The 21,431-nt window shown below is 46.6% G+C and overlaps 1 protein-coding gene across 1 annotated transcript in view; it reads right to left on the bottom strand.

The window, feature by feature from the left end:
* Positions 1-21,431, bottom strand: part of EMP2 (epithelial membrane protein 2) — a 39,579-nt gene that overhangs the window by 6,132 nt on the left and 12,016 nt on the right. Inside the window, exons 2-3 of the mRNA XM_082670614.1 lie at positions 5,245-5,379; positions 2,960-3,050 (exon numbers count right to left, since the gene is read on the bottom strand). Coding sequence (XP_082526740.1) covers positions 2,960-3,050; positions 5,245-5,322 — 169 coding nt within the window. The 5' untranslated portion in view covers positions 5,323-5,379. The remainder of the gene's footprint in view (positions 1-2,959; positions 3,051-5,244; positions 5,380-21,431) is intronic.

Raw genomic sequence — 21,431 nt, 5'->3', positions numbered from 1 at the left:
AGGTGATGGGAATGTTCTCTATCTTGCTTTGGATAATAGTTACATGGCTATATATATATAATTGTCAAAACTTTGAACTGAGCCCTTAAGAAGTGTGCATTTCCTTGTTTGTAAATTATAGCTCCATTAAAAATAAAAATCCTGCAGGCTACCCTGAGGTAAAATAAATCAGAATCTCTGGTGTTGGGATCAGACAAGAAGTGGGGCAGGGCATGTAAAGTCCCCCAGGGAATTCCAGCGTGGGGCCAAGGTTGTGACCCTCTGGCTTAGAGCAGAGCTTCCCAACTTTGCCCGATTCCGGGAATCACCTAGGGGCTTCTTAAAATAGATTCCTGGGCCTCTTCCTCTGAGATTATGATAGTCGTTCTGGGATGGGCACCAGGAATCTGTATTTTTAGCAAGTACCCCAGGTGATGGGGCAAATATGGAAAACATGGCTGCTGCTGTAGACTGAATGTTTGTATCCCCCCTCAAATTCATATGTTGAAATCCTAACCCCCAATGGGATGGTATTAGGAGGTGGGGGCCTTTGGGAGGTGATTAGGTCATGAGGGTGGAGCCTTCATTAATGGGATGAGTGCCCTTATAAGAGACACAATAACTTGTCTTGCTCTCTGCTCTCTGCATGGAGAGGACACAACAAGAAGGTGGCTGTGTGCAGACCAGGAAGGGAGGCCTCACCAGACACTGGATCTGCTGGCACCTTGTGAGAAATAAGTATTTGCTGTTCAAGCCACCCCATCTATGGTATTGTCTTAGCAGCCCGAATGGACTAAGACAAAGGCTTTAAAGAAAAAGATGGATTCATTTTTTTTAGAGCAGAGTTTCTCAAAGCTGGGGGGTGGGTGCAGCATGTACCACTGTCGGCTGATGAGATGAACGTAGGTGGAACCCAACCAGGTCACTGAACAACCAAACCTCACCTAAAGAGAGGAATGTTCCCTTTGCTCGTGTTTAAATTCATCCAAGGACCCCCAAGGAGGAAGAGGAGCTCTACACCTGGTGCTTTTGCACTTTTGTAACCCCTGCCAGTATCTGGGTGCCGGTGGTGGTTTTGGTTTTTAACCAGGAAAGAACCAGAAACAGATTCAAAGCCATCAAAAGGCAAGTGCATCTGTTCAGAATTTAATAACATCATTTGGTTTTCAATGTAGTTTTTTTTTTTAATGTTTTCTTTCTTTTATGGTAAGTCATACCAGTGTATCACTTACAATAGGCAGATAAAGTTCCCTTTAAAATAAATTTATGTAGGGAAAAAGTGAACTGTTTTAAAGCAGGTGTTGGCATGGTTTTTCTGTAAAGGCCAGACAGTAAATATTCTAGGCTTTGTGGCCATACAGTCCCTTGTTCATTGTCTTATTTTTGGGGTTTTTTGCTTGTTTTTTTTTACAATGCTTTAAAAATATAAAAACCATTCTTAGCTCATTGGACTGAATCTGGCTGGTAGTTTGCCAGCTAGTTATTTTAAAGGAAAATAAGGGAATTCCCTGGTGGTCCAGTGGTTAGGACTCCGCGCTTCCACTGCAGGGGGCCCAGGTTCGACCCCTGGTCAGGGAACTAAGATTCTGCAAGCTGCGTGGCACAGCCAAAAAAAATTTTTTTTTTCAATTTAAAAAAATAAAGAAAAATAAGCGGTAAGAAATGCACACAGGGGCTGTTGTATGCAAACGACAGAAGCTTGGAGACATTGCCTCAGAGCACAGCCAGTGCTCCCAGCTGACCGGGCACCCTGGCAACGGTGGGGCTCCAACAGGGAAGAATTGCTGTTTCCAGGGTCAAGGGTTAGCACAGCAGAGAAACAGACCCAGAGGGGAGGTGGCGTGGATTGCATTATGTGTTTTAGAATGCAGGCTTCAGAGCTGGTCATGTCTAGACTGGAATCCTAACTCCATCATTTACTCCTGACTTTGTGAACTTGGGTTTCTTCTCTGTGTCTCAGTTTTCCCATCTTAAAACAGGGCCAACAGTCCCTGCAGACAGGGACAGGAGATCACTTACGTAAAGGACTTAGCCCAATGCCTCCCAGTAAACCTTCAATAAATGATGCCTTCTATTGGTATTTTTGCTTTTATTATGAATGTTGACATTGTTATTGCTGGAAGAGCAAGACTTTAGCACCCAGTGATCAAGGTCCTTTGCTCTCTAAATAGGATTCCAGGAAAAAAACCATAAAAACAGGATGCTCGTTAAATTTGAATATCAGGTAAACAAAAACAATTTTTTTAGTATAAGTATGTCCCATGTAATATTTGGGACATACTTATACTAAATTATTAGTTGTTTATGGGAGATATAAAATTTAACTGGGCATCCAGTATTTTATCAGGCACTGGGAGCCAAAATGCCTCTTCTATCAGTTCTACAACAGAAAACCAACCCATTCACTCCACAGTGGAGAGGGGTTGGCATGTTTTTCGGTGCGATTCTCTGTATTTGCAAAGCCCTTTTGTCTACTGTGGCTCCTGTACAGGGGCAGGCACTGCTGTCACCTGCATGTACAGCTGACGCTATTGAGAGTCTGAGCACTCACGTGACCTGCCCAAGGTAAGGTCACACAGCTCTTAAAGGAGCCGGCTCTCAGGTTTCTGCCCATTAGGCTGCTCAGATGCAGGGAAGTAACACAGATGCCTCTGAGCCTATTTGGAGGTGTGGGGAGAAGATTCTAGATGAGGGCGGAAGCTGAGAAGGGGTGAGGGAGGGAAGCTCTGCTTGGCCAATAAAGAGAGAAGAGAAGGGTGGGGCCCAGCATTCCTGGAGTTGGTGCCCTCTGGCCTCTGGCTTCCCCACCCCCTCCTGTCCCCAGCTTATGCTGACCCCTGCTCAGCGTGCCCTGAGCGGCAGCCAGGCCCCTCTCTGCACAGGCTGTGATGAAGGAGGGGTGAGGAGTCACACAACAGGGAAGCCTTTCTCCCGAGGGATCTTTTGTCACTCAGTGCTTTCCCAGCAGCTTCACACCCACCTTGAATGGAGTCATCGATTTCTGTACAATTTGTGTTGTTGACGCATACTCTCCAGATGTCTGCAAAAAACTCCTCTCCTACCCACCAGGCCTGTAACACGAAACGGAAACACAGGGAAAGGCTGTTCGTTCATTATGAAAACACGGGCCCCTAATCAGGTGAGGCACAGGAGTAGATGAAAACTCGGGACCGGTGCTTCTCAACCTGCGGTGTGCACGCAGGTCACCTGGGGATCTGGTTAGAATGCGGATTCTGGTTCAAGGGGTCTGGGGTGGGGCCTGAGAGTCTGCATTTCTAACAGGCTCCCAGGTGATGCCCACTCCACTAGTCTGCTGAAAGGGAAGGTCCAGGCCCTCCCAGGACGTGGGTGAGGAGGTGAGGCTCAGCTGGTGGTGATAAGAGCAGCCGGTGGTGAATTCCAACAGAACTGCAGGGGCGATGCCGGAGGGGAGGAGGGAAAGGATGAGATCTAGCGGGGAGAACCTGTTTCGGATGAAATAATCAGACAAAAGGCTCTCCTGCTTTCCATCCAAATGCTTCTGTTTCTCTGTGTGCTCCTGCTGCTCTTTGCCCCCAGATGGGCCTCCTTCTGCCTTCCGTCCACCCGAAGACTGGAATCTCCCCCCCCACCCCCATCCAGGCAACAGTCGGTCACTGAGCTCCCACTACGTGCCTAAGGGTGGTGCCAAGTGCGATTCCTAACTCACCGCATGACTCCCTGACTGGCAAAAGTGCCCACCTGTGTCTTCTTAGTAAGGGCCATGGTAACAGAAACACCCACAGGATTAGCTGTTGCTGTGGCTGATGGCTTTTCTGCCCTTAATGTTAATCTATCCCTTTCACTATGTCTGGGACCTTTTCAGGATCCCAAGGGACTAGATGAAAGCAACAGAAGAAGATTCTAAAAGAACATTCAAAACCACTTAGTTCACAGAGAGTGGGTCCTTTGGATAATGGTAGGTTCCCAGGACTTTAACTCACAGCATCAATGTGGTCCCTGCCCTGGCCACTCATGACAGCTCTTCCAGAACCTCCAGGAACCCAGACCCAATCACTGCACTCCTTACAGGATCCTTACAGGATGTAGAGCCAGGAGCCTCTGGAATGCTTCAAATCCCAGCTCTGCCACTTTCCTGCCATGTCAATTCCAGCAGGCTCCCTAAATGCCCTGAGGCCCAGTTTCCTCATCATAAAATAGTGCCAGGAGAGGACCTATCTTGTAGACCTGAGGGGAGGATTAGATGAGATGATGCACATAAAAGGGCCGAGCATAGGTGCTGCCAGAGTTAGTACTCCCTAAGTGACAGGTGTTGTCCTGGTCCGTGTTGCTGTTATTTTGATGATTAATTGACAGGAGTCTATATGCAGCCAGACTGGATGGTTGCTTGTAGGTGCACTTTTTGGATTTCTGAGCAGACTTTCTGACTCTAAATGTCTCCACAGTCTGAAACCATCAGGATTGAAGCCAGGCCTTTGGATCAGGGTGTGGGCCATAGGGCATCTCTGGTAAAAAGCTTCATTTCCTGCCAGGAGGGATGTTAATCTATGCCCATGGGTTATTTATCAAATGCTATACAGCTGTGAGCTGGACACTCAAGGAAAGAACGAAATTTGTCATGGGCTCATGGGCAGAATGGGGAAAGTTCCAAGCATGAGCTCTGCCGGGAAGGGCATGGCCAGGTGGGCTGGCAACAAGGGATCCTGTCAGTAAGGAGATGTCAGAGACAGGAGGGGGCAGAGATCACCTGGGATGGGTCATCTGGGAGATCTAGGGCAATGGTCCTCAACCAAGGGTGATTTTGCCTCCCACGGGACACCTGGCAATATCTGAAGATGTTTTTGGGCATTACAGCTAGGGGCTAGAGTGCTGCTGGCATCACGCGGGTAGAGACCGGGGATGCTGCTAAACATCCTACGATGTGCTAAACGTCCACAGAAAGAGTGATCCAGCCCAAATGACAACCGTGCCACGGTTAAGAAAATGACCTGCATGAGCTGAAGTTAAGCCACATCCTCAAAGGGCTTCCTACGGCCAAGGCATCTTGCCAGGCTCTGTGGGGGACTCAGGGATGAGAGGACCAAGGTCCCTGCCCGTCCAGACACACGCGATGCTTCGAACCACCACCCTTAGGCCAAGAGTCCTCGGGCCCAGGCTGAGGAGATGGGTGTGCTTCGTAGGGAGGATGACTCCAAATTATAATCACCCTGGGGGAGTTCTCAATCCTACTTCTACTGACTCTAGGATCCAGAGGTTCTGGGACGGTCAAAAGGAAAGGGAACTTACATTGTCGATGGTGGCAATGAAGAGCAACGCCGCAGACGTGATGTGGAAGATGATGATGAAAGCCAGAAGCACCAACATTTTCACGGGGCACGGTGGCGCACGGAGTAGTAGCGTTTAAAGCCCAGAGGAGATGCGCTAAAGAGGGTGAAAGAAATTCAAATTTGTCAGTGACAAAGCTCTAGGAAAATGAAAAATAAGCAACTTTTCATGGGGTTTTAGAAAATCTTAAACAGCTCTTCCCATCTTTCATTTGCCTAGAGACTTTACTGAACAAAGTCTGGCAGGAGAAGCTCTTCTCTGTTGCATCCGGACGCCAGATATTCTTGTGGAGGAGGAGGGGTGAGGACCAATTAAAATCCCTAATTGAGAAAAGCATTGCAATTCTTCGAAGCAGCACACCGCGGGCACCAGGGCAGGAAAGAGTAGCTCTGTGTGTGCTAAAATGCTGTTCCAGATCCCCCACCCACCAGGCAATGCCATGGGGATTTCACAGCACCAGAGTAAGCTCACTGTCTGAGTATTCATTATCACAGTCCCTGCTGCCCTGCTGCGTAACAAAGCAAAAGTGATCAAATAGGAAAATATTTCCTAATGATCTGACCATTTATAAAATTAATCCCAATGTAAGTTGGTGCAGCCACTATGGAAAACAGTATGGAGGTTCCTGAAAAAACTAAAAATAGAATTGCCATACGACCCAGCAATCCCAGCCCTGGGCATATATCCACAGAAAAGTATAATTTGAAAAGATACATGCACCCCAATGTTCATAGCAGCACTATTCACAATAGCCAAGACATAGAATCAACCTAAATGTCCATTGACAGATGAACGGATAAAGAAGTTGTGGTATATATGTATACATAATGGAATACTACTCAGCCATAAAAAAGAATGAAATAATGCCATTTGCAGCAACATGGATGGACCTAGAGATTATCATACTGAGTGAAGTAAGTCAAAGACAAATATCATATGATATCACTTAATGTGGAATCTAAAATATGATACAAATGAATTTATTTACAAAACAGAAAGACTCACAGACACAGAAAACAAACTTATGGTTACCAAAGGGGAAAGAGGGTGGGAGAGGGATAAATTAGGAGTTTGAGATTAGCAGATACAAGCTACTATATATAAAATAGATAAACAACAAGGTATAGCACAGGGAACTACATTCAGTATCCTGTAATAAACCATAGTGGAAAAGAATATGAAAAAAAAATATATGTATATGTGTGTATATATATATATATAACTGAGTCACTTTGCTGTACACTAGAAACTAGCGCAACACTGCAAATCAACTATACTTCAATTAAAAATTAAAAAATTAATCCCCACTCAAACACCCCTCAATATCTAACCCCATCTGAATAACATCCAACCACAAAAGGCAAACACACTGTGTGGCGGACAGCCGCAGTTTCATTTTCCTCTCTCTGCACATGAAAAGACTGCATTTCTCAGCCTCGCCTGCAGTTAGGTCGGAGCCTTGTGACTAATTCTGGCCAATGGGCTGCAAGCAACATTGGCTTATGTCATTTCCAGGCTGAAGCAGTTCCGGGCTGAAGAGCAGGCGTGAGTTCTCCATGCTCCGTCTCCTTGATGAAGTAGTTGGGATGGTGGAGCCGTGATATGCTGAAGCCTCACACTTTGGACAGATATTGTGATTGGGAAATAAGCCTTTGGATGTTAAACCACTGAGATTCCAGGGTAAACTTTTTTTTTTACTATGGTTGGACAGTCTTAATCATAGAAAACAGAAAGCGATAACAAAGTGACATTGGAAATCTTGCAAAAGAACTAGGGTTATATCAGGTTGCTGAAAGTGACACTGAAGAACCGGTCAAAAGGCACCGAAGGGGTTAACACATGAAGACTTGTCCAAGCTGAACTAGTTAACAATAAAAGAGGAAAAAAATAAACTTGAATGATGTAGAAGAAGAAGAAAAAGGAGAAGGAGGAGTGGAAGAAGAAGGAGGAGGAGAAGAAGAAGAGGAAGAAAGCAAAGAAAGCAAGCATTCAAAAGAATGCTTTGAATATCGAAGGATAAACAGCGACACTTGGGAAAACTGATGAAGTCTTTGAACATTTTTGCAAAAATGACCATCGTCTTGGTCAAACGACACGCAAACGTCAAGCAAAAATGTCACATCAGGGGCTTCCCTGGTGGCGCAGTGGTTGAGAGTCCACCTGCCAATGCAGGGGACATGGGTTCGTGCCCCGGCCCGGGAAGATCCCACATGCCGCGGAGCGGCTGGGCCCGTGAGCCATGGCCGCTGAGCCTGCGCGTCCAGAGCCTGTGCTCCGCAATGGCCACAACAGTGAGAGGCCCACGTACCGCAAAAAAAGAAAAAAAAAAAGTCACATCAACAAATCCTGTTGGACGAGTGAATGCTACGAACTCCCCAAATCAACACTTGATTCATTCTTCTTTCATTCCAATAATTTGTGACCAGTTACTATTACTAAAATTTTGTGTAACATAAAATTAAGTTTTAGTTTCACTTTTAAAAACCAAATCAGACCTTGTTTTCACTATTTATGATAAAGTTATAGCACCAGTTTTAAGTGGATTGATTTTACTTGTTAACAGTCTCTTTCTCTCCCTCCAAATACTCCACCCCCCCACACACATTTTTTCTGAACCATTTGAGTAAGTTGCCTCAGCCATAATTCACGTCTAAATATTTCTGTGTGCGTCTCTGAACAACAAGGACACTCCCGTACATAACCACAGCATGATAATCACAAAAATCTCACATTTTACAATATTTTTTCTCACCTACAGTCCATATTCAAATTTCTCCAATAATCTCAGTAACGGCCTTAGCTACGTTTTTGGTCCAGGACAAATCCAAGATAATGCACTGCATTTTGTTATCACATCATATTAGATTCTAATCTAATCTAATCTAATCTAGAATGGTTCCTTAGCCTTTCTTGGCCTTTCCTGGCATTGATATTATGTAAGAGTACTGACAATTTATTTTGTAGAAAGTCCCTCCATTTGTTTAATGCTTCCTAACGATTAGATTCAGGGTATGATTTCTTGGCAAGAATACTCCATACTCATGTGTCCTTAGTGTGTCCCACCAGGGGGCATAGGATGTCAGGTTGTCCATTATTGGTGATGTTAACTTTGATTAAGGGGTTAAGGTTCACCAGATTTCTCCATTGTGCATTTTTCCTTTGTAATTAAAAAGTAATCTCTGGGGAGGTATTTTTTAGTGTGATAAAATGCACATAATTTTAAAATGTACTACTAATGACAGTTAGTACTTTCACAATGTTGTACGTCCATCCCCACTATCTAGTTCCAGAACACTTCCTCACCTTGAAAGGAAACCTTGTACTCATTAAGCAGACACTCCCCATTCCTCTCTCCACTGGCCCCTGGCAACCACTAATCTGCTTTCCTTCTATGGATTTGCGTATTCTGGACATTTCATAGAAACGGAATGACACAAGATTTGTCCTTTTGTGTCTGCCTTCTTTTATTCAGCAGTGTTTTCAAGGTTCAGCACATGTAGGGAGATATTTTGAGATGATGTAAAGATCTAATCTCTCATCAAAATGTCACCCCAATAGTTTGAGCATCCACTGGTATTTCTGAAATAGAATAATTTAAAATCGACTTTTTGGACAAATACCATATGATACCACTTATATGTGGAATCCAAAATACGACACAAATGAACATATCTACGAAAAAGAAACAGACTCACAGATATAGAGAACAGACTTGTGGTTGCCAAGGGGCATGGTGGGGAACGGTAGGACTGGGAGTATGGGATTAGCAGATGCAAACTATTATGTATAGACTGGATAAACAACAAGGTTCTGCTGTATAGCACAGGGAAATATATTCAATATCCTGTGATAAACCATAATGGAAAAGAAAAATGAAAAAGAATATATATATATGTACGTATAACTGAATCACTTTGCTGTAACAGCAGAAATTCACACAGCATTGTAAATCAACTATACTTCAATAATTTTTTTTTAAAAAGAATAAAATAGCCTTTTTCTGATACCAACTCTCCCACTTAGAGAGCTGCACTGCACAAAACCCTCCAAACCCTCCACCCTTTCTCTGACCAGGCTCACTCCCACTCGTGGGACGCATTATTCCCTCGTGAGACTGAACAAGGCTCGTGAGCTCATACAGGGGCCCCTCTTTGAGACCCAGGACTCATTAACAATGAGCCAGGAGCCATGTGGCTTCAGAGTGACTCAGCCTGGGCGGTCCCAGCCGCAATTCTGTGCATCATTTGGAAGAACCCAGTGAATCAGCTCAGATTCTCCCAATTCTTTTAAAAAGGACAAATTCCCCTTTGTTTAGGTCTGCGTCATTCTTAGCTGCCATGCCATGCTGCCTCCAAATAGATGCGTTTCTGACCCTCACAAAAAAAAGGTGCATTACCACACTGAATGCCACGTTACTTTAATATCAGCTGGAATGCCAAAGCGCTAGCATCACAGGCAGTGCCAATAACTACAGGGTGATAATAGCTTTACATATTGTCCAGCTCAGATGACACAGATACGTAAGGACACATAACTAAAACTTTCTAGAAAAGGAAAGAAAGGCTTTAACTAACTCTTTCCTAAAGTGTGGAATTCAAATGTTATAAGGCATGATTTTGGATGGTGCATTGATATGGCATTAAATAACAGTTAACCACTGAACAGTGAACCACGTAGTAAGAAAGTCCCCATTCTAATCCTTCCAAGTCCATCAAGGAAAAAGACCCTGGGGTGCTAGACTGTCTCTAACACTTAGCAATTTTCTTTCAAACCAAAAGAAAAAGCAGAACTCTGGATGGGTCACAGTGCGTAGCCAGAATTTAACAAGGCTGTTTAGGTTTTATTATATTTCTTTTTGAGGTTCTTTCTTTTTATAAGAAGTAATAACATTTATAGTAGTGATAGAAAGTCGCCTTTTAAAACAAAAGTTTTAAAGGTCATTTAAGAAAAATATTATGTAAATAAAAGGGCAGGTGGTCTTCAATGTCAGCAAAATTCCTGACGGTGGTTCTCAAATGCCTAGTGTCTGTGATTCCAGCTGGAATTCTGCTGGAATGAAACACTGCTTTCACACCTGGGAGTGATTCCAGTTGGAATTCCAGACATTAGAAATAAACCCCTGGAGAGAAAAGAGTAAGTTTTTACGAGAGGTCAAGTAAGGTCTTGAGCTCAGTGTAAGAGAAAAGTCTAGAGGCATACAAGGGTGGCTGTGGCTTGATTTGAACCATTAGGAGTCCAGGAAAATTAGGGAAACCAGACATGTCACCTACTTAGTACTCTCCCATGTTGGTGTCTGGAATTCAGATCCCCAGTGAAAAACAAAATGAGGTAAATCAGCGACAGAACTTTCAGACCTAAGGCATTGCTCGTAACCTCACCAGAGGGTTTGGAGTCAATTATTCACAAACACAGAAGACCCCATGAACTTTTTTTTTTTTTTTTGCGGTACGCGGGCCTCTCACTGTTGTGGCCTCTCCCATTGCTGAGCACAGGCTCCAGACGCGCAGGCTCAGCGGCCATGGCTCACGGGCCCAGCCGCTCCACGGCATGTGGGATCTTCCCGGACCGGGGCACGAACCCGTGTCCCCTGCATCAGCAGGCAGACTCTCAACCACTGCGCCACCAGGGAAGCCCCCCCATGAACTTTTAAGAGACTAAAAATGATCCTCTACCCTTGCATCTCTATACCGAAAGAAGTTCCCCTTCATCACTATCCCTGACTCACTCTTCAAGTTCCTTTCCTTTAGTGACCCACTCTTCCCAGTTTCCTGTGCGTTTTTCCAGAAATATTTCTTAGGTGGGAACACTTACTCCACACTCTCCAGGTTTCCACGTGGAGGGAGCTGCCCCACGGTAACACTCCTGGCCTCAGGTCCCGCCCCTCACTCACTCCTTTGATCCTGACTGGAGGGTGCATCAGTGTCCACTTTCTGGATTGGTGGAGCTCAACCACTGAGAGGCCACCTTGCAGCGCTTTTTCTTTGTCCTTCCCCACACCCCCTCCCTAGACAGCGAGTGGGTGTGTCTGTCCCCCAGAGCCCCAATTTCCCTTGGCTTAGGGGTCCAGGGGCTCGTGACGGGCAGGGGTGTGGAGCTAAGAGCCCATCCTCCAACCCAGCTTTTCTCACTTGATAATATCTCTAGAGATCATTCTTTTCCAGCATCTGGATCCACCTCATTCTTGCAGTGGTTGCCTGGTGTTCGGTTGGGTGGCTATGCCACGATCTACTCCACTAGTTCCCCACTGATGGCCATTTAGGGCACTTCCAGACTTTTTGCTCCTCCAAACTACACTGCAGTGAACATCCTTGCACTTATTTCTTTGCATGCTTGTGTTAGTATTTCTGAGGGGCAGATTCCAAGAAGTAGAGGTGCTGGGTCAAAGGATAAGTACATTTATTTTACTTTTAATTTTTCAATTCAATTCAAACTTAATTTACTGCAAAGCATAAACTGGACACTGTTAGTGCTGTGGCAGCCTTGATCTTCAGAGGGTTTGCAAAGGGTATAAAGTACTGGACCAACTGTTATGTATGGACTGGCTAGGTAGACAAGCCTTGATGTCATGTTTTCTGAGTTAATAACATCCCTTAGTTCCCCCAGAAGTATAATTCTGGCCTATACAGACTAGCCTCTGTCATCCCCGTGGCTCTTCCCAGCGGTGCTCTCTCCTTCCCATGTTTTCTCCGGCACTGGGACTCTGTGGACCCTCTCTGGAGATACTGAAGAACAGACAGCTCCCTGGGCTATAGATGTTGGATGAAGGCCAGCCCAACAAACCCAGGGTGGCATCAAATTCCTCTTTGCCATTCACAGAAATTTCTTTTCCCTTCCAAAAATGTCATACTGAATGCTGATCCCTTTCGTCTCCCCTTTTCCTTGTGGGCTTCAGTGCTCTGCCAGCCAGGTCTGGTCTCAGTTCCTTGGAGCTGAGCTTCCGGGAGAACCCTGTCCCTTCCACCCTCAGCTGGCTCTCTCGCGCTGTCCAGTTCTCAACTCAAGCATCCCCTCCTCAGAGAAGCGGCCCTGATCACCCAGTAGCCACGCCCCTCCGGTACTGTGTATCCCATCAGTATCTGTCCCATCCCCCTGGCTTATTTTCTTTGGAAGATTTTCACTGTCAGAAAGCATCTTATTTGTTCACTTGATTGTTATCCATTCCCCCTCTTTCTCTGCTGTGCTGGGTGCACAGAAAGCTATTTGCTGTCATTTCTAGTTCTAGGAATGTAGAACTATAAAGGCTCTGGGAAAACTCAAAGCCCTGATTGTCCAGAGGCAGGAACTGAGGCCAGAAAGGGCCATGACACGCTCAGATCCCACAGCAAAGCAGGAGCAAGAGAAGGACTAGGGGGTCTCCCGGCCCCCACTCCGATTGCCCTTTTGACCTCAGTGGGAGACCCCTCCCAGGGTGCACAGCAATCTTTCAATACTCAACAACCATTTCCCAAAAGCCTCTGTCACTTTCAAGCACAACTTTCACCGAGCAGTCCGAATCGCGTTGTTTTTCCTTTGCTGATTTCTTCAGGGGCTGAGCAGGACATTCTGAGAGGCCACCTGGGTTGGGGTGTTGCCCTGTCTGAAGGTGGGAGACTGCACTAGATGAGCTTTAAAGTTCCTGTCTAGAAATCAAAGTCTTATGATTTGCAGAACTTCTCTTTTAAAAATATGATTTGATCTACATAATACATGCGATGATTAAGAAAAAAGAAGGTTGGGCTTCCCTGGTGGTGCAGTGGTTGGGAGTCCGCCTGCCGATGCAGGGGACACGGGTTCGTGCCCCGGTCCGGGAAGATCCCACATGCCGCGGAGCGGCTGGGCCCCTGAGCCATGGCCGCTGAGCCTGCGCGTCCGGAGCCTGTGCTCCGCAACGGGAGAGGCCACAACAGTGAGAGGCCCGCGTACCGCAAAAAAAAAAAAAAAAAAAAAAAAAGGAAAGAAAAAGAAAAAAGAAGGTAATAGAATCAAAGGCATATGATGAAAACCACAGCCTCTGCCCTACAGTCCTGATCCCCGGAAGCGATCTCTTTTAACACTTTCAGTTGTTTATTTTCCCCATAGTTCCATATGTCCAAACAATATTCATATATTTCTCTTTCCTGATTCATCTATTATAAACATTACTGACTTCCTGCCTAAGGAAGAGTTTCTTTCACCATCATCACTGTCCGTCTTCCTACTCCCACCGTCCCAATATAAGCTTATCACACATCGATAATTCTCATTTACGCTATGACCATGGAAATGTTGCACACTGCAGGGCCAAATAGTGTACTATGATTGCACTTCTTTCTTAAAAACTCTTCTCTTCCCTAGCATTTCTAATTGTCTTTTCTCTGCTCTCTCTGTGGCTCTGTCTATTTTCCCCATTTCTTCAGTTCTTTCCAAACTTCTTATCACTCCAGGACTTCTACTGCAGAACCCCAGATGCAAAGCAATGCACAGTTGCAGTCGCAAGCCTGTAATTAGACTCCTCCTTTGCAGTGTACTGTCTCAAGCCAGTCCCTCTCTTCTAACTCTGCCCTCCCCTGCTCTCTGCCAGGCGCAGCCTCAGCAACTGCTGTTGTCACAGGACAAGCAAGACAAATATTCTTCAGGCAAGACCAGCAAATCTGCCTCTAACTGTGACCAGGGCACAGGATGCCAGCATAACCTCGAGACAGGGAGGAGACAAAGCAGATCCCTGGGGAGGGGGTGTGCTCAGAGGGGGTCATCCCACAAGAAAGGAGACTCCTCGTGATTAAAGGTCGAGTTGCAGTTTACACAGCGTATCTTGTGTTGGATCTTCATGTCAACCCTGTGAAGCTGGCAGGGCAAGGTATCATTATCCCCATTTTACAGATGAAAAACTGAGGCTCACAGAGACATCACATGATTCGCCAAAGTTCACAGAGTTGGGACTCTAACCTCTGGTTTTCCAACTCCAAATCCAGGACATTTTTATACTACCCACTTTCCTGCTCCCATGCTTAGAGCCTAATGAAAATCAGGCGAGAGGGCACAGGCAGCATCAAGTCATGCTTCACCTTTGGCTGGATTTCCCTCAAGCTTTGCACCAGGCAGGGGGGATTTGGGAAGGCAGCGTCTCTCTGCCCTGGCCATTAGCTAAAGTTGAGATATGACTGGGCTAATTAAGAGAGGACTTCATTAAAATCTATGCTTTAGTCATCATTTGTACTAAAAATAGAATTTCTTGCATTTCTAATCCTATTAGCTCACCGGCCCAGCTGAAGCATGTGTTGTCTTTACTGATCTACTCTGAGATTGGTTTGGACTTTGGGTAGAGTTTTTCCTTGATCACTAAAAGGATTTATTCAGACACAATAGAATGGACTCAGTTCTGTTTTCTAAATTTATCACAATGCACCCCCTTTCCACCCAGAAACTCAGGTGGATCTCGCCACCCTAATTTAGGTGCATTGTAGGAATCGTGGTAAAGCATTTTCAGACCGAAGGCCTAAATACTCCCTATTCTATAAAATACCCATAAAAATAATCACGTAAAATAATAGAGAACACAGAATATTAGAACTTAAGATTTCTTTTTAAGGAAGAAGAATCAGTAGCTGGAGTAGAAGGAGCAGCAAATGGGTTTCCTTGAGCAGAAGCAAGAACCCTCTGGGTATCAGACCTGGAGCGAGTAGGGTAGCGGGGAGGAGGGGGCGAGGCACTGGGAGGTGTAGGTGGGGCTATGGAAATTCTGCACACAGAAGGCAGTTTTCGTGGTTCAGTGAACTTCAAGTTCTAAAGGCTGATGGTTAAAAAAAAAACGGCTGATGGTTTGGGATAAGGGATGGTACTCCCAGAAATGTTCACCCAGACCTCCGGTGACAAATAGGATATACCAAGAACTGGCATCTCCTCGCTGCCTCCTAAGTAGCAGTGCTGTCCTAATACACCTTGGTCCAATGTTTGCTTGAAATGTGTGTGTGTGCGCGCGCCTGTGTGTGTGTGTGTGTATGCTGCACATCTAGCACTGGGTGTGGAGAAAGTCCTGCTGGTGACTCACTGGCCCTCCCTCCCCCAGAAGCAACTTTTGATCTGTCGTTGATGGTGGGACATCACCAGTAGGGTCTTACACATGAAGAGAAGGCCAAGGGACCTTCCCACGGGTGATGTGAGTGTCCCCTCCTCTCCTTCCCTTCAGAAAAACACAAATCCCCACCACAGGGAGCCCTGGCCCCTGCCTGCTGTTGCTGAAAGGAAGCTGCTTTGGCCACGTTCCATTACGTGCAGGGGAGTGAGAGTGAGCCAGCTGCTTCCCGCGGCTGTTAGGATGACCACCCGACCACCTGATTCTAACCCCACCCTCGGGAGTTCTCCCTGCAATCTAAACCACGGCCCATTCTCAGCTGAGTCGGAGACTTTTCCCGGAATTGTAAGCAAACGGACAATCCTGAGGTCTAGAACCTTTCAAAACAGACCTGAGATGTTTGGTGTCTGAGGTTTCCCCAGCCCAGAAGGGCTCCACCCACAGGTCCCCCGCTCAGAAGGCCAGGGAGGCTCTGGGCGCTGAGCCTGGGGAAGGCCAGCTGGTAAGCAGTCTCCCAGGCCCCACGGCTAGAGGGACTCCAAGGCCCGCTCTAGAGCTGGCGGTTCTGCCCCAGGCTGGCTGAGACCCCGCACCTCCACCACATACCACCCACAGCACTCAGAAGGGACAGTGGCTTTGGCCTGTTTTCAGGAAGGCAGAGGTCAGCTCAGCCTCCTTCCTGCCCTGGTATCTGGACACCAACCAGCCCGAATGGCCAGGCGTCCAAGATGCCCTGGGGATGATGGAAGCCCTTCGCCCTGGGTGGCCCAGCTTTGTGCTCACCGCGTCTGGGGCTTCTAGGCACAGAGCCAATGCTTGCCTCTGTCCGGAAATGGACACTGGGATTTGGCAGTGCTCCAGGGCAGAAGCCACTGAGGACGATTCTGTCTGAGTCTTTCAATCCACTGTAATAATAATAACTACTATATCAGCAATAATGATAGCCAACATTTATTGCCTAGTATGTGCCAGGCACATGTACTAACTTATGCATTCCTCACAAAAACACTATGCTGTAGGTGCTATAGTTAGCCTCATTTTATAGGTAAAGAAAATAAGGCTCAGAGAGGTTAAGCAACTCCTCTAAGACCACACAGCTAGTAAAGGCTGGAGCTGGGATTTGAAGTTAGACAATCTGCCATCCGAGAAGCCACCATGTTGCCCACCTTAAATCCGAATTTCTCTTCCCTTTTGGGATCCTGTCATCCTCCGGCCTGATCAGGAGATGGGTCCAAAGTCCTGGGGCCACATGTGGCTTTGGATCTGGCCATCACTACATGTCAGGCAACAAGCACTCACTGAGCGCCCACCGCTTACCAGTCCCTGGTGACACGCGGGTGAGTAAGGCAGGCTCCACGTCCCATGGGAGCTGCCAGGTACATAAAGAACAAGGGCGTATAAATAAATAAACATGATGTGATGACATGCGTGCTGTGAGAACGTAAAGGAAAGTGTGACTAGCCCCATGCTGGGGTCAGGGCAGCATCAGAGGCTCCATGGAGGAAGCAACATCTGGACTAGGTCTCAAACGATGGGCGGGTTGCCAGGCAGAGCCGTGGGGACAGGGTGTTGCAGGCAAAGGGAACGGGATGCTCCGAAGCACAGAAGCATTACCAGTTGTGAGCAGGGGGTGAGCTGGGCAGGGCCCGGGGTTGAGCCAGAACTCTAGGCCAGGTGAAAAGCTCGATGGGCCTTGGACGTTTGAGTGTTATCCTGGGGGCAGTGGGGAGAGGGGGAAGGCTTTGAAGCAGGAAAGGAATAAGATCTGCCTGTAGAAGAGAAACAGACCACAATCAGGAGGATGGATTAGAAGGAGACGAACTGGGGGAAGCTGTCAGACAAGCTGACAAAAGGAGAGGGTTCAGATGAAGGTGAAAACTGGGAGGTGAGCAGAAGGGCGGGACGGAGACTCTTCAGAAGGAGAATCAGCAGGACCCGGGGATGGGTGGGGCGTCGGGCAAAGGATTCTGGGGGCTCACAGTGGCCGCTGGTTCCACTAACGTGCTTGGAAGAGCACATTTGAAGGGTGAGGGAAACAGTTCACCGGCGTTAGACATGTCTGGTTACCAACGGTGAAGATGCTCCCGGGCAACTGGAAATATGGGCGGCACTGTCACCCAGGAGGAGACAGGAGCTGGGCACAGAAATCCCTGTGTCGTGGGTGTGTGGATGTGAGATACAGCTGCTAGTAACTATGAAACAGCACCAGGGAGAAAGGGCTGGGAGAGAGGGGCGGTCGGGGGAAAACCAAAAGCGGATGGTGGGACCCCAAAGCCGAGAGAGAGAGAGAGAGAGAGAGAGAGAGAGAGAGAGAGAGAGACAGAGAGACAGAGACAGAGAGAGAGAGACAGAGTAGGAAAAAGGAATCAGGATGGAAAATTAGCTCACTGGCCAACTTGCTAATAACAATTTTAGTGAAGTAAACTAAAGCCCTTCTTTATTTTTCTCCTCTTAGCACCTCTCATGGCCCGATGTTACGTTGTAGTTGTCATTTGGGGGTTAACTTTCCCCCCCCGGCCACAGTGTCAGGGACCTGGCAGGTTCTGCAGGTCGGTATTCTCAGCACTTACAACAGTGTCTAGTTTATAGATGGTGCTCAACAAATGTGCTGAATGAATGAAGCAAAGGGAGGGAGGGAGGAGCCAGATTTCAAGGGGCTAAAGTGCTAAAGAAGTCAAGAAATGTTAACGAACATTGTAAATCAACTACACTTCATTTTTTTTTAATGTTGAAAAATAAATTAAAAAGGAGTCAAGAAATGGAGCCAGACTTTTCCTTCCAGTTTGGCAATACAAGAAGAAAGAAATATTTATCAAAGCTCTGGAGTCCCTTCCCGGAGAGAGAACTCCAGGCCCAGATGGCCTCACTGGTGAAGCCTGCCAAACATTTAAGGAAGAATAATACCAACTCTACACACACTCTTCCAGAAACTCGAAGAGGAGGGAACGGCTCCCAACCCATCCTGTGAGGCCTGCATCACCCTGATCCCCAAACCAGGCACGGCGTTCCAAAGACAGGAAAAACACAGACCAGGATTTCTTATATTCATACCTGCAAAAGGTTTTAACAAAGTGTCATCAGCAAATTGAATCCTCCTATTAAGAAGTGGAATCTATTTCCCCACCCACTGAACCTGACTGCCCTTGTGATTTCTTTTATCGATAGAAGGCAGCAAAAGTTCCAATTCTGAGCCCAGGCCTCAGGAAGCCTCACACACTTCCTGTCTGCTCAGCTACCACGCCAACGAGCCCAGCCTGGCCTGCTGGATGGTAGGAGATTACATGGAGCACAGATGAGCTTTTCTCCAGCAAGGGCCACCTAAGACCAGCCAGCCCCCAGCTGACCCACCTGCTGGCCACAGAGACATGAGAGAGACCAGCTAAGCCCAGCCCATATTGCCCACCTACAGAATGAACTAAATGTTTTCTCTTTTAAGCCATTACAGCCTCGGAGATACTGCAGGTTCAGTTCCAGACCACCGCAGTAAAGCGAATATCACAATAAGGTGAGTCATGTGACTTTTTTGGTTTCCCAGTGCATATAAAAGTTACGTTTACACTACACTGTAGTCTATGAAGTGTGCAATAGCGTTATGTCTAAATAAACAATGTACATACCTTAATTTTTAAATACTTTACTATAAAAATTGCTAACCATCATCTGAGCCTTCAGCGAATTGTAGTAGTAACATCAAAGACCACAGATCACATAAAAAATAATAATGAAAAAGTTTGAAATGTTGTGAGAATTACCAAAATGTGACAGACATAAAGTGAGCAAATGCTGTCAGAAAAATGGTGCCAGTAGCCCTGCTCAAAGCAGAGTGGCCACAAACCTTTAATTTATAAAAAACGCAGTATCTGCAAAGTGCAGTCAAGAGAAGGGGCAATAAAACGAAATGTGCCTGTGCATTTCAGGATGGTTTGTTACACAGCAAGAGCCAACTGACACAGGGGAAACTCTGCGTTGTTAGATTCAGAGTTCCTCAAAGACAGAAACCATGTCTTACTCATCCCCAGTGCCCAAGGTTACTCAGCAAACACTTGGTGAATGCCTGCTAGTTTGCACGGCTTTGGCGGAAGAGCTAACAACCGCCATTCTGCCAATGACTGCTGTCTGACCCCATCAATTAAAGAGCTCCCTGCTGGCTGCTGTCATCCAAGGAGCTCCCTATAATTATGCCACCCACTAAACCCACACCCCAGGCCCAGAGAAGGCTGGGACCTGCAGGCACTCAACATGTCATTCAGATTAGGTGGCTGAGGTGAGGCAGGTGTCAGACTCGGGGTGTTTGCCGTCCTCACAGCCATTTGGTTAGGAATGCTCTTCCCTTCACAGAGCATCTCGTATTAGTGACTTTCAAGTAACCCTCAGGAGATCAGAGGCACTCACTTTAGCAGCCTTTTCATCTTTCCTAAACTGTCATTTCTGTGGGTGAATTTTGCCAGCAAGTTAGGGACTGGGAATCACTGCCTACAACTCAGCCAGACCCAAGGGGCCCCAGGACCAGGAAGCCAGGCCTCCACCTCCAGGTAAGTTAACCCATGAAGGGGACAAAGGCGAGAAGACCAGCAGGAAGTAATACATGCAAAACACAGAAGAGCACAGACAGAGCCAGACTGGACCGCAGTCTAGCAGCCTAACAGCTCAATGCCTCAGTTTCCTCATCTGTACAATGGGGATGACAATGGTATGCCCACCTCCTAGGACCACTGAGAGATAACAGAGTGATAGTGCTTAGAACAGCATCTGGCACAAAGCAAGTGCTTTGTACATGCACCGATCATGACCAGCATCACAGTCGAGGAGTTTCTTAGAACTGCCACCTCCAGACCTTTCCCCTCCCCACAGAGTTCTCTCCTTGTCCACTGCCACTTTCAGGTGGCAGTCATCAAGTGGAAATAAATCACCCAGCTGTCTCCAGAGGGGAAGAAGTGCAAACAGACAACAGGCAGCTCAAGGCATGTGGACAGTTAGGGGATATTTCAGGCACCGTCCTCACTGTGCTTGCGTCAATGTTCCCCCAGTCAGCCATTCCTGCACCACCTGCAGAATCTCAGGTATATCCATGTACCACCTGTGTTACTAGTAGCCTACTCACTTTTTAAACTTACATTTTTATAAAAAGAAACCTTATATCACAACCGAAATGGAAAGTTAGCAGTTGCCTGCCATAAATAGAGGGTGCTGGGAAGAAAGAAATACAAGGAAAACAGAACAATGTTATTCAATTCGAGCTAGAAACTGCTGCTGCTCAAGACTCTGAGTCCAAGGCCAGCTTCCTTTCCCTTTGCTGAAGCAGGATGTCACGTGTGTTTGGGAAGTTTTATTAAAGACATGTTAGCACAAAACTGAGATTTTCTCCTTGGAGGGTTGGGAGGGAATTTAAAAGAGAATGATTTAAAAGGGATTCTATCTTATTTAATGCTGTGTATCTAGTCCACCTGAAGTATCTGTGATCATTAATTTTCTGTGTCAACGTGGCTGGGTCACAGAGTTTCTGTGAGGGTGTCTTTGGATGAGATGACGATTTAAATCAGTGGGCTTTGAGTAAAGCAGATTGCCCTCCATAATGTGGGTGGGCCTCATCTGATCAGGTGAAGGTCCAAATAGAACAAAACACTGACATCCCCCTCACCCCCGAGCAGCCTTTGGACTTGAATTGCAACATCAGCTCTTCCCTGGGTCCCCAGCCTACCAGCCTACCCTGCTGATTTTGGACTTGCTAGCCTTCATAACTGCGCGAGCCAATTCCTTAAAATAAACCCCTCTCTCTCTCTCTATAAACACACACACACACACACATATACACACACATCCTATTGGTTCTATTTCTGGGAGAACCCTGCTTAAACACAGCATCTCTCCATTGGGGTACCCAGCCCATACAGACTCACTAACCTGAGAGTTGGCAGGTCATGTCCTTTAACTAGGGGTTTGGGGGCAATAACAGGAAGGGATGCCCTCTATTAAACACCCAAGATCAGGCAGATGCTGAGCCAGCTAGGGAGCCATCCCCATGAACTTGAAATGACACTCTAACATTTCCCCACCAGCATGGCCCGGGGGACTGTGAGGTTGCCCTGCTGGAAAGAAAGGCAGGCTCCCAAACCTCTTG

This window comes from Grampus griseus (assembly GCF_964374135.1).
Source record: "Grampus griseus genome assembly, chromosome: 14".
NCBI classification, from domain to species: Eukaryota; Metazoa; Chordata; class Mammalia; order Artiodactyla; family Delphinidae; genus Grampus; species Grampus griseus.
The sequence above is the reverse complement of the archived record's forward strand: the minus strand, read 5'-3'. Positions and strand labels throughout refer to the sequence as shown.